A 16954-nucleotide genomic window follows, 5' to 3' on the forward strand; every position below is an offset into this window, starting at 1 on the left:
ATGAGTAAATGGGTGGCACCTGTCAGCCAACTGAGAAACAAACCTTCTGATGGACTGCAGTCTTCCTTGAAGAGCACATAATTGATTGATATTTTTAGGTGACTCCATTTTCATGATTGCCTTTACTTTAGCCGGATCCACTTCTATGCCTTGAGTTGAAATAATATATCCTAGAAGCTTGCCATAAGTGACGCCAATAACACATTTCTTTGGATTTAGTTGTAGCTTGTATTTTTCGAGTTGGTCAAAGATCTTTTCTAGGATCTCAATATGTTCATCTCTATTGTATGATTTAGCCAATATATCATCAACATAATCTTCCATGAATGTGTGCATCATGTCATGCAAAATTATTGTCATAGCTATTTGGTATGTAGAACATGTGTTCTTCAGTCCAAAAGGCATGACATTCTAGCAGAAAGCACCCCACGAACATGTGAAAGTCGTCTTCTCCTAATCGTCAGGTGCTATTTTGATTTGATTATACCCTGAAAAGCCATCCATTAGAGAAAACATTATGTGTCCTGCTATTAGGTCCACAATGATATCTATGCTTAGTAAAGGAAAGTCATCCTTTGGAAATGTTTTATTTAGATCTCTTAAATCCATACATACCCTAATAATATTGTCTAGCTTGGAAATAAGCACAATGTTTGACACCCAGTCTAGATATGCAACTAGCCTTATGAACCCCACATCCAATAATTTCTCTAGTTCTGCTTTGACAAGGAGAGCTATGTGAGGATGCATCTTTCTCGGTTTTTTTTAACCGGTTTGGCTCCTAGAGTGACATTTAAGTGATGCATTATGAGATTTGAATACAATCCTGGCATGTCTGCATATGACCAGGCAAAGTTTATTTGTCTTCTTTTGAAAAATTTACTGTAATCATGCCTCTCTTTTTCTAACAGTCATGTTGTTGGATGTAGAATCTTAGGATTTTTTGAGGTCCCAATGTTAGCTTCCTCAGTCAGCTCAATTAATATGGAAGATCTCTCCTGGTAATATTCGGGAAGAGTGTCAAATTTCCCATTCTCTGGTGCCTCAAAGCTCAGTTTTTACCATCAGACGTGTCCTTTCCTTTTACTTTTTCCCAGTCTAATGTTGCCATTAAATGGTTTTCAACATTAGATATGCTATTTGATTCATTTATTTCACTTTTGCGACTGAGAGATTTGAGACCCCCTTGACTAAAAGATGCATTAGCGAAATCCCTGGTGGAAGTTGTTTTGGGTTCTACTGCATTGAGATATAAGGAAATGGCATGATCATCAAGAAAGGTATCGATCTCAATGGGTTCACTATTTTACCAGTCAATAAGTTTTGGGTGTATCAAAGGTAAAGGAACATCAGATAGTTGTGTGTCAAAGGCATTAAAGGTAATAATGGATATATAAAAATCTTCAATGATTATTTCAATGTCTAAGATGTTACACTGCTTAGAATGACCTCTCACAAGTAGTTCCCGATCGTCCTCAATGGAGTCAGAATCAATAGACTGTGATTCTAATTCAAGTGGTTGGTATTTTGACGTTTGTCCTTCATATGAGTGAACTATATTGACGTCAACATCTTTTGCATAACATGAGTCTTCAGAAGATTATCTGGATTTATAGGAATCTCATTCCCACTCATTGGAATCTATTTCGCTAGAAGCCTGCAATCTAAGGATTTGTTCATAGAGATTGTGAGTAGCTTCTTCCTTCTCTATAGAAAGCTCCTTCATTTTTTTTCTCATTTACCTTTGTGTCTTCTTGTTGCTTGTGAGTTGCTTCTTCTTTTTGTTGTCTGCAAGTTGCTTCTTGTTGTTGTTTGCTAGCGACTTCTTCTTCCCTCTTGATGGAAAGCTCTTCTTGTCTTTGCTCATTTTCCTCTTCTTGTCGTCTGCGTGCTACTTCTTCTTGTTTTTGCTCTAGATCATTCTGCCCATAACCTAATCCTGATTTGTCTTTGGCATGTTGAGAAGGAGGTTGAATGGGCTCGAGGATACCTTCTTTTATTTTGCCTATAGGGCCATTGCCCTTATACCCCATTTTTGGCATCATATCCTTTTCCATACTGCTCAATTGGGATGCCGATATTGTTAACCTCTGGTTGAACTTCTTCTTCATCTTGTATAACCATTGTAAAACATCTTTATCCTTAATTTCCTTAGCTAGTGTCCCTACTTTGACAAATGATCTATCAAGTATTTTAAGTGGTTTTGAGGTTGGTTGTTGTTTTGACATCAATGGCTTTCCATATGATTTTGGAGAGAGTGGTAAATCTAGCAATGAATATTCTCCTACCCCTTTATCTTTCAGTTGCACCTTTTTCTCAAAACTTGCCAAAATTTAGGCAAACACTTTCTCTTTGGGTGGTGCAATAGAAAAAGATGCTTCTCGGTTGTGTGGAACAATAACCTCTTGCACTAATTTCAAATTACTACAATATTGAAATGGATTTGAGTCTACGTATATTGTGATCTCTTGTCCATTGTAGGGAAACTTTAAGCACTGGTGATAAGTTGAAGGAATGGGTTGCATGTCGTGGATCCATAGTCTTCCCAAAAGTATATTGTAAGACAAATTCAGGTCCAAAACTTGACACACTGTATCTTTTTACATGGGTCTTATTCTAATATGTAACACCACTGTTCCTTTGGAAGAGTGATCTTCTTCATCATAAGCTTTATTGTGATATTTTTGTGGGGATCAATTGCATCTTTAGAATAACCTAAGGCACGAGCAAAACTTATTAAACAATTATTTAGGCTATCTCCTCCATCTATTAGGACACGTTTAACGCGCGTTTTATGGATGAGAATTTTGATATGAAAAAGAGTGTTATGTGGATGTTGTAAAGACAAGTCATCATCTTTAGTGAAGGATAAGAAACAAGGCATTGTTAGGTGTCCCACCATGGTTTGGAATCAATCAACATCCAGGTCTTTGGGGACTATGGTATCTACCAGGGCTTTTTCCAAAATCTCTTTATGTGTTGGTGACAATTTTTAAAGCTTTAGTATTGATATTTGTGCGGGGTTCTTTTGCAATTGGTCCACTATATTATATTGTTTAGAGGTGGATGGTGTGTTGGTTGTTGGACTCGATAAAGTTACCTTATCTTTACTCCTAGTGATGTCATGTGCTCGTTCTGGTTGTGATTTTTGTTTAACGATAATAACATTAACCACATTATCATAGGCATGAGCAAAGGTGACTTTTTCTTTTCCTTTTCCATCTCGTGTTGTTGATGCTTCACCCTTCTCATAATTTGGGAGTGGAGTTTTGAATGCAGTGTGTGATTCGTTTGTTTTATGCCCATCTATCGTTATTATCTCATTATCTATCAAATCTTGAATGACATGTTTCAATCGTTGACAATCATTTGTTGATGACCCTTACTTCGATGATACTCACAATAATGGTTGTCATTCTACCATGCAGGTTTAACTTTAGGTTCAAAATCTCTCACTTCTAGAAATGTGATCAATTTATTTGCAAGGAGTGTTTTTAAAGCCGATCCTAGTGGTTCCCCAATGTTAGTAAATTTTCTATGAAAATTAGGAAAAGACAGTTTAGGTTTATTGTTATCGTGATTAACCACCACAATGTGACTTGACAGATTGAAAATGGGTTGCTTTGGTTTTAAGTTGTTAGTATCAACCACTCCATCATTGATGATGTTTCTATTCCTGTTCCAAAACTTGAGTTTTTCATTGCTATTATTAGTGTTGTTGAAAGAGTTAGCTCCTTCTTTATAAGGTTGTAATACTCCTTTCTTAACTAGAGCTTCCTCGGTCTTGATTCCATTTTCAATCATCTTCTCAAAACTTGGTGGACTTTACAATTTTAGTCTATATTTCATTTCCTCATTTAGATTGTCAATGAAAATGTCCATCTTTTCATTATCAAGCACTGGACGAGGATATCTTGCAAATAATTACCGTCACCTTTGTAAAAATGTCATGAATGGTTCTCCATTTTTTTGTTTTGTGTTACACAAGTCTAGCATGGTGATCTCATGTTGGATGTTATATGGATATTGAGAAATGAATCTATCAACCAATTCTGTAAACGTTCTTTAATACCAGATGGAAGTTTAGAGAACCACTCCATGGCTTGTCCGCTTAGATTTTTTGGGAATAACCTCATTAAATAAGTGTCTTCATGGGCAAACTCCATGCTCATTGTGCAAAATTCCCTCACACTGTCTTGAAGATCCGTTCTACCATTATATTTGTCATATTTAGGGATTTCACAATTTGGAAGGAATGGTATCATGTTTAGATTTCTGTCAAACAGACAAGGGTAGATATCTTGTAGTGAGTACCTCTTTGCATATCTTGGAATTGTGTTTGAAGGACTAGAATTTGTTGAGTGAGAGCCAAAAGGGGGTTGTCCATATTGTTCCTTGTTTCGTTGTCTTGGTTGTTCTAAATTCTTTCATCATGAGTTTCACTAGTATCATTTCAAGACTCTCTTGTTCTTTCACTTTGTTTCAACTGTGTGACATCAAAGTCCTGAGGCAACTTAACTCCTTGATGTGCTAACATGAGGAAGTATTTCTCTTTATTCATTTCCAAGACCTTTCCCATGAATTTACCAAATTTTGGATCTTATTGCGCTTCTTTGATATTTTCTTTAGTTATTTCCTCCCCATCATCATCTTGATTGTGAGGTCTATAGAAAGGATTTTCCTCTGCCATCGTAGATTTTTATTTTTGTTTCTCCTGCCTAAGTTTCTTCTTTTGATTTCTAGTCAAAATTGGCATACAAGTATTTGAGATTTTAAGCTTTTTCGATTCGTGTCAAAGTGCAATTCTTTTATGTAATCTAAACAAGTCCAATAGGAAAGATCTTATCCTATTAAGAAGACAAGGTTAATAAGATCTAACATTTAGTTTCATGATGAAGGATGATAAATCCTAATAAAGAAACTATGTCTGAGAGATCAGATATCAAAGATGTTGATTTTGCACTTAAGATGTTTGGATCCTAAACTTGGTTAAAAAATTATGTACTTGTAAAACCTGTTTTACTATTTCAAATTGTCCTGACATAAATAACCTGATAAGTACTCTGAAAAGGGTATCTAAAACTGTTTTTAAGTTTTTGAGAAAAGTTGTATTTTTCTCTCTGTCTGGGATGCAAATCAATAGAAGCGCTAAATAAAGGTATGAAAACACCACACTGTCCACCCAAAACGCTACTTTAGACGTTGGATGTGCTATATTGTCCTCTTGATACACTAACTTGTCCTATAAATACGCTAATTTGGGGTTTCAATGTGTTATTCTGCTCTATCTTTTATGTATTTTTTGATGCTCTATTGGATAGTCTTCATACCCTATAGAATTACCTAAGAACGCTACAAAATGACCTGAGAGCACTATAGTTTCACCTAGGAACGCTAAAGTTTCACCTAGGAATGCTAAAGTTTTGAACGAATACGCTATTGTGTCACTTAAGAACGCTAAACTGCTGTGTGATGGGTATTTTGACAGTTTGATGCTTGTAGTTGAAATTTGATGAATCGCAATGGATGATACTCTGATTTGATTCAAAAACACATAAGCCAATTTTTTAACAAACTGTCTTTGTCTCAAATTATCACCCCTAAAAGGGTGCCCGTGTTTTTGCCTGAGTCAGTGGAATCCCATTAGGGGCCTTGCAATAAATACTCAAAAGGGGAGTTCACACATACACTCAAGAGGGACATATGGTGAGTGTCATCGGGAGAGATTCTTCCCCCTCCCTACACTGAGAGATTAAAAATGTTCGAAGGTGAACCAGGTAGCTTCTACTTAAAATAGGTACTAGTAAAGGTATATGTTCAACGTGTCAGGGTATAAACTCAATTAAGAGGTCTCCTAGCCTTGAAAGCAAGGTTTGATATACCCGAAGGTACGAAGGAGAGCTATTCCCAAGCACTGTCGTTGACTTCAATTTTCATTGAAATCACTTTTATTTTAGAGTGGGTTAGATTAACTTGGCATTAGCCATTCCCACTTGGGTCATCCCCCTCTCACCCGACCTTATGGGCTACTCGGGAGGGCAAGCTTGCTAAAGTTATTGCACTAATTGAAAATAAAGATTTAATGAGTCTAGTTTTCTAATCACCCAATGAAGGGGAGAGCATACACACCTACCATCTTAGACACATAAGACATGCTGTTCGTTGATCCTTTAATTAATCTATGTGCCTATTTAAAACAAAAACACAATATTTCCGCGGCTGCAAACAATGTTAGTAGTTTCAATTGAGTCTTTGACTATGTAAGGTTTCACAATTTTAGTCTTTGATAGCGAAAAAGTGCCTACAAAACAAAAAGGTGAAAATTAGTTTATGGAAATTGGAATTTTGCAAGTAGAATTGAAAACACTAAAGAAACTCATCGAAGCACTATTCTGAGCTATCAAAACACCATTTTGTAAACCCAAAATGCTATTATATGAAACCAAAATGCTATTATGTGAAACCAAAATGCTAAATTATCAAAGCAAAATGCTAGTCTATCAAACCAAAACGCTATTATGTGAAACTAGAACACTATTATGTGAAACCAAAACGTTAAACTATCAAATTAAAATAATAGTATATCAAACCAGAACGCTATTTTGTAAAACCACAATGCTAATGTAGCATACGTATGAGTTGGAACAAAAGCTTAATACACCAATTTCAGTCACCAAAATGCTAGACTGGATTTCCGGATGTACCTGTCAAGAAAAACCTATAGGAAAAGATATTATAATTTAGGGGAAAAGCCCCATGGTGGGCGCCAAAAATGTGTTAAACCACTGAACAATCTTAAAACAAACAAAATGAGACAGTTATATGGAAAACAAATTAAGAATTAGCAATACAAACTCAACCATCCCAATGGTGTCCCATCTTCCTCTAATTCCAAGGATTTTGTAGATTCTTTTGATGTGGCTCTCAACAACAACATGACCAACAAAATGACTACTTGAAATAAGAGTAGCTATATGATGCAAACTAAATGCATGATTGATATGATATGTGATGCTGTGCTAAAGTTTATGCTATAATGCTATGCTAATTGCTAATTGCTAAAATGTAGATTTGAAGATGATAAAAGTGTAGAATTAAGCTAAGTTGAAGGGCTTGAATGATTGAAATGAGATGTATTTATAGATTTTCCAAGACCAAGGCTAAGGTGGCAGGATTCGACAATTGAGATTCAATTTGGAGATATCAAGGGTTGAAAATGAAGTTGGAGAGGAGGGACACTTGTCATCCCTAGAGAGACAAGTGCCAAGAATTCTTCAACAAATGCCAATAAGAGGGCAAGTGTCAAGGGGATAAAGGACATGTGGCAAAGATGCCATGTGTCCTCAAAAGGGAATATCCAACCCAAAGGAGGTTAAGATAACCTTGGTTAAAGGATAGAAGGTTAGGTTAGGAGGAATAGGGTTAGGAACCATGTAACATTTGAAATAAAAATAAAAATTAATGAAGATAGATAATTAAATAAAAATAAATTATTAAATTTGTTTATTTAATTAGGGAAATAGAAGAAATGAATTTAGATGGGACGAATTATAAAATGAACTATATAAGTAGAAGAATAAAAGGTTAATTAATTTAATCACTTCATACTTAATTAATTATGAAGGCTTATTAATTAAATCCCTTCGTATTTAATTAATCATCTCCAGACCACATTTTAGTGTATACAAATAGAAAATTCATTTTTTCTAAAAAATCACTGCTTTATGCATTAATTCAAATAAGATATTATTACTAAGTACTAATGTGCTATCTGACTACAAATATAAAAAATATTTGTTGTTGCCGAATAAAATACAGTTGTCAAAGACATTGACATGTTACATCCCTATCATTTCAAATATACAAATCGTAGTTTTATTGTGATTTTATTGAACATTTATGTTGGGTAAAGGGTAAGAAATAATTAATCTTATTTAGAGTTGATATAAAATTTAGGAGTTGCGACACATGGCTCCATGATACTCTAGGCTTCACTTTTTCCAAGTGAAATGGACCGATTGTTGACTTAATGTGGGCGAATAATTTCACATGGAAGATTTTATAAATTATGAGATTAGGGATGAAGTTTGTAAATATCTACTTTTTTTGAAATCATTTTTTACACATGTTGAGAATTGACATATTATAAAGTTATAAACTGTTTAGATTTCATTTGTCTTGAGATATTTAAATTCTAGTTTCTTATTAGAGGTTTCTTTCACATTGGGTTTAAAGTATCTTAGTTTTTACTTTACATATTTTTTCAATTTGATAATTATCGTTTAATTATTATTAGATTAATCTCATTTGATTTATGCTAACGTGTATGCATTCTATTGGACTAGTCTATATTAAGTATTGTGAAATATTATTTTTTACATTTTTTCGAAAGATTAAGAATGTAATTATCTAAATTTGTGTCATAAATAGTGTCTAGCTATGGGTAACTTATCCATAATTTTATATCCATGTATAAGTCTAGATAAGGATAAAGCATGTGTAAATTGTAGAAAAATGTATTTTGAGATACATGCAACTCATAGTTGGGGTTAAACCAAGTTTGATTTAAAGATTAATTATGCTAATTCTTATTTAGGATTGGTCTCATTCTGGTGAAAATTTTAATATGATTAAATATGAATAAGAAGTATATTTTTAAAAAAATTTGGTTCATGATTTCAATTTAGAGTTGAATATATTCATCAAACTAAAATAATTAATCTTTCAACAATGACAAAATATTTCAATCAACACCTACATCATCTATACATCATTGATTCTAGAACTATGTACACCCACCTCTTTATTTAATTATAATACATACTTCAATTTCAATTATCTATCCTAACTCAATTATTAGATAATTATTTTTATTTATTTGTTTAATCTAAATTTATACAAAATAACTTCTTTTTTTATAATAAAACTAGATAATGATCTTAATATCCATAAAACATTTTAAAAATATATATAATGGATGTTTTTTTTCAAAATTTAAATATAAATATAACATCTCACACGAATTACACAACTCATCATATTTAATCACCTTTCATATACTTAATATAAAATATAAATTTTACTTATTAAAAAAATATAGTTGGTATAAAAATGTGTTTACCAAATGGGCTTCCTCCACACACTATTGTTAAAATAAAAGCAAATAACATATATACTTACCTCTATCGCTCTCTCTATCCCTCTATCATATTGCCGCATCTCTCTCTCTCTCTCTCACACTCTCTCTCTTATCTATCCTTATCTCTCTCTACATTCATCTCTCCCTCCAACTCTTCCTCTCTATTCATTAATATCCTTATTTTTATCTTTCTATTTTTATATTGAGAAGTTGGGGGTGTTGACCATCAACTTCCATAGGAAAATAATTGATTTGCACGAGTCAATTAGGTAGATTGTCCCATAGACTATCCTTAGCTTTGTGAACGTTAAAATTGTCTTCTTATTCTTCTACCTCTCTCTCCCTCTTTCTCTCTATCTACTTTCATCTACTCTAAACTAACCACTAATTAAGAACTTTAGTCTCTTGTTTAAAATTATAATATGATATACTTCATTATTTAACGTTTATATTTAAAAATGAGATGGCTTACTGAGGAGGATCTCACCTGTGAGGGATTAGGCTCGCCCTAGCTTGCACAAATACCCAAGATATAGGTTGCTAGTCGCTAAACTAGGTACTGAGGAAAAAAAACAAAAACAAAAACGAAAAAACACAAACCTATATATTTAAAAAACTTGAACATGGCTCCTAGACGAAGTTTGATTAACTAAGAAAGATATTCACGGAAAAGATATTCGAATCTAGAAGACAACGAACGATAAAGGCCTTGAAAGACACGATAAGGACCCCCCAAATCATGTAAAATAATTTGAAGTGCAGATGAAGAGCGGCAGTTGGGATGTGTGCAAAAGAGGCCAAACAGAAGATTTGAAGCAGTAAATGTGTGCTGGGAACGAAGAATAAAGAAGAGATCTCCGTTCCATTGGACACACTTACAGAGGAAGAGAGCAGAGCATTACGCCGCAGCCGCTTTTCGTCACCACTTCCAACTCCCTCACCCAATACTCAACCCAGGTAAACACAATTTTCTATACTTTTAAACCGTCGATGAAATTTTTGTCTGGTTTTGACGTTTTGAAGTACTGATATGACTTTTGGGTTCACAGAGTTTATTCTTGGGCACTCAATTTTACTTATTTATCTTAAATGCTACTCTTTCAAATGCATAATGTATATTTTTCCCATTCTTAATTTTTCTTCACAGAGTTGATTGATATCTCTTACCAATGTTTACTGTTTTAAACGAGTTACGTAAATTGTTAAATGTCCCTTTCTCTCCTGTGTTACCTTTGACCCTTTTGTTTCAGTCAACTATCCAAGTGAGATAAATAAAAAATTGTCTTAAAGTCCTTTTGTTGGCCTTTCCTTGAAATTTTGAAACCTCAGTTAGAAGTCGACAAGGTTTCATAACTTTGTTGAAGTCTGGCGAAGGTTTCTGAACTTTTCGTTTTGCCTACTTTTTTTGGTTAGTTTCCTAACTTTGTCATTCTCAAATGTAAAAAATACAGTGTTCCACGGTGTTTCCTGAATGGGGGACACGTGGGGATAGGTTTTGGAGACAGGGAACCAAGGGTCTAAATTTGGGATGGCGGGGATGACGGCGGAGCAGTGGTGGGGGTGGTGCTGATATAAAAATAGAGGTGAATTGAAATCTTCGAGGCAAAATCTGCAATATAACATCTTTGTGAGTGCCCCATGAAAGGCCAATTAGTTTTCACTAAGTTAAAAGATGCAATAAGTATGAAATGACATGTGAGATATAGCAAACTACCCAGCAGCATCCCCTGCAGAGGTGGTGGTGCTGTGGAGGAACATTTCCCCTAGTCCCCAAGTCTCAGAAATGTCCCCCTACAAGAGGTTTTTTTTTTCGGGTGACGTGTCCTCGAGGAACACTGAAAAAATATGTTGTCTTTTATGTTGGTGATGGGGAGAAGTTTGAAAACATGTCCTATGCCAACAAGGTTCTCACAACCTTGTCGTAGCCCGACATTCTTTTCTAACCTCCTTATTTTTCAAGTAAATGGCGAAATGTAGGTGTTGGTTTGCTTGGCTCTTGGTAAAGTTTCTTGATATTTCACCAGTTTTTGATGGAGATTATAAGTGTTTGTTAGTGTTTTTGGGGGTTCTTATGACCTTATCAGACTTTGACTTGGTTCTTTAAACCTTTTCAAAACGTGATATTTTTTTTAAAGATTTTTCCTTAGGATGGAGTTTGAAGTTTGTTGTTGTTTTGACAAAATTTTGTTGAATTTTTTTGTGAATGAAAGGAGGAGATGCATGTAAGCATTTCATAATTGTTTAATGTTGTCAACCTTGACAAGTTTAAATGTTGTGTTATTGGTCGTTTGTCCAAAGAGCCTCCATGTGTCATCTTGGCGCAATATGATGATCATGATTGAATTGACACGTTCATCCCATTGTGCATTGGTGAAGACACATGAATCATCAAGAAGTTGAACCAATAAGTAAAGGAAAAAGGCCACACAAAGGATCTTCCCTAGAATAGGTCTCATCTTGGCACACAATTTTGGAGATGTCAATGTTGACACTTTTAAGGTGTTCTGCCATTGGTCAAAATTGATGAGTCAAGGATTCTATGGGCCGCAAATGAGAATTTCATTTTGTGAAGATTTGAGGTGGTATTTGAACCATTTGGTTTTTGGTAATGGTTTAAGCATTGATGCCAAGTTTCAAAGGATCCTAATGTTTCATCAAAGTACCTATATGCAAGGAGGAAAGTCAAGGGCCATGTGAGGCTTGTAGCATTCATCAAGGAGTTTATTTGAGTTCTTAACATTCATAGTGGTGAGAGGCATTTATAGCATCAAAATGTGTGGGATGAGGGAATACTTTTTGGTAACCCATATCATTGTTTGAAAATACGATTTTAAAATGGTCTTGAGTGTTAAATGTAGTGGCGATGAATGAATTAACTCACCCACCTACCTGGGTCTATTTGCCCACTTGCTTGCCCCTCCTTTTATAAGGAGAACTAATGCTCAAAGTGACACCTACAAATAAGAGATGGACTCCCTTACTCCACCAATAGAAGAAGAACATGATCGGGTATGTTTGCGACATAGAAATGATTGAAATATATGACAAGGAGACATGTCAAATTGTTGAGGATGCTATCAAGGAGCATGTTAGCTCAGGAGTCTTGATGGAGATCTCACGGAGCTGCCAGTTCATGGTCAGCATCTCAAGCATTAAGTCTCCTAAGGGTGAGGTTTTGAGAACTTTAGTAATATAAAATGTTTTGGTTGTTTTTATGGTGTTTGTTGTACATATTGTTATCTTTGTGCAGTCATGACCTTGTTTGTCATGATGAAGTGTGGGTTAGTCCCAATCTTCATTGTATTTGAGTTTTGATTTTCTCCCAGAGATCTAGATTCTTGATGTGCCTATAAGAGATTCACACCCCCAACTAGAGCCAATGTTGGCACCCCATTTTGTTGTGTCTCATTTTTGCCCTTTTTTTCTCTAAAGGTCTTCATTTTTCCTTTATTGACTCATTATTGATAACCAACCTAAGATAGTATTTAGATGGGCCTTTATGTTTAAATGTCCTCTTCTCTCCCATGTTGCCTTTGACCCTTCTGTTTCAGCCAACTATTCAAGTAAGAAAATTTGAAAATTGGCTAAATCCTTTTTGTCAACCTCTCCTTGAAGTTTGAAACCTAAGTCAAAAGCTGATAAGGTTTTCATAACCTTATCAAAGTCTAAAGAAGGTTTTTGAACCTATTCATTTTGCCTATGTTTTGGCTAAGTTTCATGTTTTGTCAGCATTTGAGGGAGGTTTTGAAACCTTTTTTGGGGACCGAATTTGGTTTCCTAACTTCTTTGTTCTCAAATGTAAAAATATGTTAAGCCCTTTATATTGGCGGGAGGTTTTAAAACCTATGCCAGACACCAACAAGGTTCTCACAACCTTGTTAGACCCCAACATCCTTTTCTAACCCTTTATTCGTCTAGCAAAGGAAAAAAAATTAAAAGGTAGGTGTTGGTTTGTTTGTCTCTCGGTGAAGTTTGTTGATACTTCACCAGTTTTTGATGGAAGCACACTTTAAGTGTTCGTCAATATCTTTGTAGGTTCTTCCTTTAGGCATCGACATGGTTCTCCAGACCTCATCATATCCCAACACTTTTTTTAAAGATTTTTCCTAGGAACAAAGTTTGAATTTTGTCGTTGTTTTGATAAAATTTTGATGAGTTTTATTGTGAAGGCAAGGAGGAGGCACCAGTTTTAAGAATTTTGCAATGATTTAAATGATGTTAAACCTAACAAGTTTAAATGTTATGTTATCGATCGATTCATTTAAAGATCCTACACATAACATCTTGGTCCAATGTGGTGAACATGGTTGAACTAACACATTCTCATGTTGTGCTATGTGTTAAGACACATGAATCATCAATAGGTGGGCCCGATGAATAAAGGAAAAGGGCCACACATGGAGGATCTTCCTAAGGACAAGTATCATTTTGGTGCACAATTTTGGAGATGTTAGTGCTGACACTTTTAAGGTTTTGCGCCATTGGTCAAAACTGACGAGTCAACGATTCTATGGGCCTTACATGAGAATTTCATTTAGCGCAGATTTGAGGTTGTTTCCAAATAACTTGTGGTTGTCAATAATGATTCAAGCATTGATGCCATGTGCCACAAGATCATAATGTTTCACCAAAGTAGTGCTGATATGCGAGTAGGAAAGCCAAAGGGCCAAGGGAAGCTTGTAGCATTCATTGGGGAGTTTGTATGATTTCTAAACATTGTCCATAGTATTGAGTGGAACTCAAAGCATCAAAATATATATGGGTTGAGAGAAATAATTTTGGTAACCCATATCATTTTTTAAAATACAATTTTATAAGGGTCTTGAGTGTCAAACATAGCGGTGTTGAATGAATTAACTCACCCACCTACTTGCCCTTCCTTTTTTGAGAATAACTAATGTTCAAAGCGTTGGCTACAAATAGAAGAGGCACTCCCATACTCCACCAGTACAATAAGGTCATGATTGGGTATTGTTGATGTGTTTTTTATGATAGCGTCGAACACCGAATAAAGATGCCTAATGGTCACTTCACTCTCTCTTGATCAAAGTGTGATTGCATGCTAAGATTGCAAGAAGTTCAAACAATCGACTCCAAGGTTCCTTTATGCTACGGACGTGACTCAGTTGGCTGATGTGATTGCTGGTAATCCAAGGGGCCTTACGTTTGCATCATTCTTTCACTTCTTTGTTGTGGTTGGAACTCCATCATCGAATATGGCAATTCTGTGATTTTGCTGCTTCAAACGGACTAAAATGAACTGAAAATAAAGGGAAAAGGGTTCAAAAGGATCTAAATCTATTCCTAAGGGCCATGATATCAATAGTTAATGCTTTGGTGGACAAATTCCAAACAAACCAAGCTCTGCTTCGCCAAGATAAACTACAACTTTGCAAGAACTGGTGCAATCTTCTGAGGATGTTGAAGAATTTTCATATTGAGAAAGTGCATTTGAATAGCCAACACGGCACAATCCAAACGACCATTCACAATCGAACTTGGCACAAATTTGGGGGTTCAGGCTAACTTTACACTGCAACTTACAATCAACAAGATGCAAAAAGTATGAACCATGGAAATTCATCAAACACCATTACATTCTCTATTGAAATCCAAACACTTTATCTAACAACTGAGAAAATAAAATTCTACTCTAAGCGAGGAAGGTGAAACCATGCAAGTTTTGAAAAATAACTTAAGTGGACACCATCAGAGAACAATGTTTCATTGTTATTATTTCAAAAACTTATCGCAACAATTTCATACAAAGCTCCCTCCTTTACAAATGAGGGGGTTCACCCCCTTATATAGGCCTCAGGCCATGATTACATGCAAAACCCTAATTAGGGTTTCACCCTAGAAGATTCCCCACTCAAGATGCAACAAGGTGGGAATCAGCAATAAATACCCCATAAAGCCCATATACAATTAATTACAATCCTTCCAATGGCACCCATAAAGCATTAATTAACCATTACATTCAAAAAGTGCCCACTATGCAATGAATGCGCCACCATACTGCCATGCGTTCAATAGATCCTCACCATGCAAGTGGATCCTGTCGTCGTATATCCGCTCCTGCACATCTGGAATTGTTGGAGAGGAAAAATTCGATTCAGGAAGAATTTGTTTGAAGTTCCTTGCTTGAAGAAGGTTTTCAATCAATTTTTACCATCTCCTATTTTTTAGGAATTTTCCACAAATTAGGGTTTCAAGTCAAGGAGGGAGAGAATTCTCATACGAATCCAAATCTATGAAAATTTTGAAATTTGGATGTGATTTAGTATCTAAAAATAGGATTTTCAAAATTATTCCTGAGGGGATTTCCTGCATTTCCATTCCTCCTTGACCCTCGAAATTCTCCTTTGCCTGAAAATTTCCATCCTGGACTTTCAAACTTAGGCGTGGAATTCACTCTTCATGGTGGAATTCATCATTTCATCCTTGATTTTTTTTTTTGACTTAGCCATTTCAACATCCTTTCCTTGGTCAGGGCACAATTCTTCACTTGTGAAGGAATTTTGAGTCTTTCAACCTTTTCCATGGATTTCTCTTTTTGGCGCCCTTCCAAGGAATTCCAAGGAAGGAAGAATTTTGATGTTTTTTTTTGTGAATTCCATGGTAGCTTAATTTTAGCGCCCTCCTTTGGCCTAGAGCGGAATTCTCACTTGTCCAAGGAGGAATAAATTTTTGCATCATTCATTTTGGCGCCCTACCTGAGTGTTGGGCGGAGTTTTGCATTGGTGAAGGATTCATGCATTTCTTCATCTCTCCCTGCACACCTTCCTTTAGCGCCCTCCTTTCTCCTAGGGTGCAATCTCACCTAAGTCATGGAATTCAACATTTTATCCTGCATTCCAAGAACCCTCAACTTTAGTGCCCTATGACCTTCTTGGGCGCTATTTTGACCAAGGCAAGGATTTCAACATTTTTCATGAATTCCATGGCAGGGTGGTTTTGGTGCCTTGGTACCTTCTAGGGCGGAATTCTTGCTTGTGGAGGAATTTCATTGAATGTTGAATCCTCCATGACCTCTCCATTTTGGCGCCCTGCTGAGTGTTTGGGCGGATTTTCACTATGGAGGAGGAATTTCATCAAATTGTGAATCCTCCATGACCCCTCCATTTTGGCGCCTTGCTGAGTGCTTGGGCGGAATTTCACTGTGGAGGAGGAATTTCATCAAATTGTGGATCCTCCATGACCCCTCCATTTTGGCGCCTTGTTGAGTGCTTGGGCGGAATTTCACTGTGGAGGAGGAATTCATCTTTTCATGCTTCTTCCAGACTTGGATGGATTTTGAGACTCTTCCGGATCGGGCCACCATATAAAAACTTGAGGCAATTTCCCAAACAGAGACAAATTTCTCGAGCTTTCCACTTCAGGAATGGGCTTCCAAGTTCCAACACAACCATTTTCTGACCCTCCCTGTCTGCTTTTTGACTTTCCGGAATTAGAAGTAGTTGCAAATGCCAGATCTTTGTCACCTTGCCCAAATGGTCCTGTTAGAACAAACTTTCCAAAAATAGAAACCTTTAAAATGTCAGCGTTAGATCCCTAGACAGGACACAAGAATGATTTACTATAAATAGAAACTTACTAAAAATAGAAATTACTAAAAATAGTAAGTTTGATTTTTGGCAAAATGATGACATTTCGGGACTCGTTAAAATCCCTAAAAAAATAGGAACTTTCTAAAAATAGAAAATTGCTCAGTTTTGGCTCAAATTTTACTGGGAGGTTCCTTGAAGGGTCCCGATTTGATTCGTATGTTTAGTTTCTTCAAAACCCTAACAAAAACCCCTAAAATGTAGGACA

The 16954-nt window shown here is 35.7% G+C and overlaps 2 protein-coding genes across 2 annotated transcripts in view; one reads left to right on the top strand and one right to left on the bottom strand.

Annotated features, from left to right (window-relative positions):
• Positions 1–1676: 1676 nt before the first annotated feature.
• Positions 1677–2111, bottom strand: LOC131876515 (uncharacterized). Its single transcript, XM_059221937.1, has one exon. The coding sequence runs from the start codon at positions 2109–2111 to the stop codon at positions 1677–1679; it is 435 nt and encodes a 144-aa protein (XP_059077920.1).
• A 7728-nt stretch (positions 2112–9839) lies between these two features.
• LOC131074798 (uncharacterized) overlaps positions 9840–16954 on the top strand; it is a 52957-nt gene continuing 45842 nt past the window's right edge. The window contains exon 1 of the mRNA XM_058011477.2: positions 9840–10096. The gene's annotated coding sequence lies outside the window, so the exon portion shown is untranslated. The remainder of the gene's footprint in view (positions 10097–16954) is intronic.

The sequence above is a fragment of the Cryptomeria japonica genome, chromosome 6 (assembly GCF_030272615.1).
Source record: "Cryptomeria japonica chromosome 6, Sugi_1.0, whole genome shotgun sequence".
NCBI lineage: Eukaryota > Viridiplantae > Streptophyta > Pinopsida > Cupressales > Cupressaceae > Cryptomeria > Cryptomeria japonica.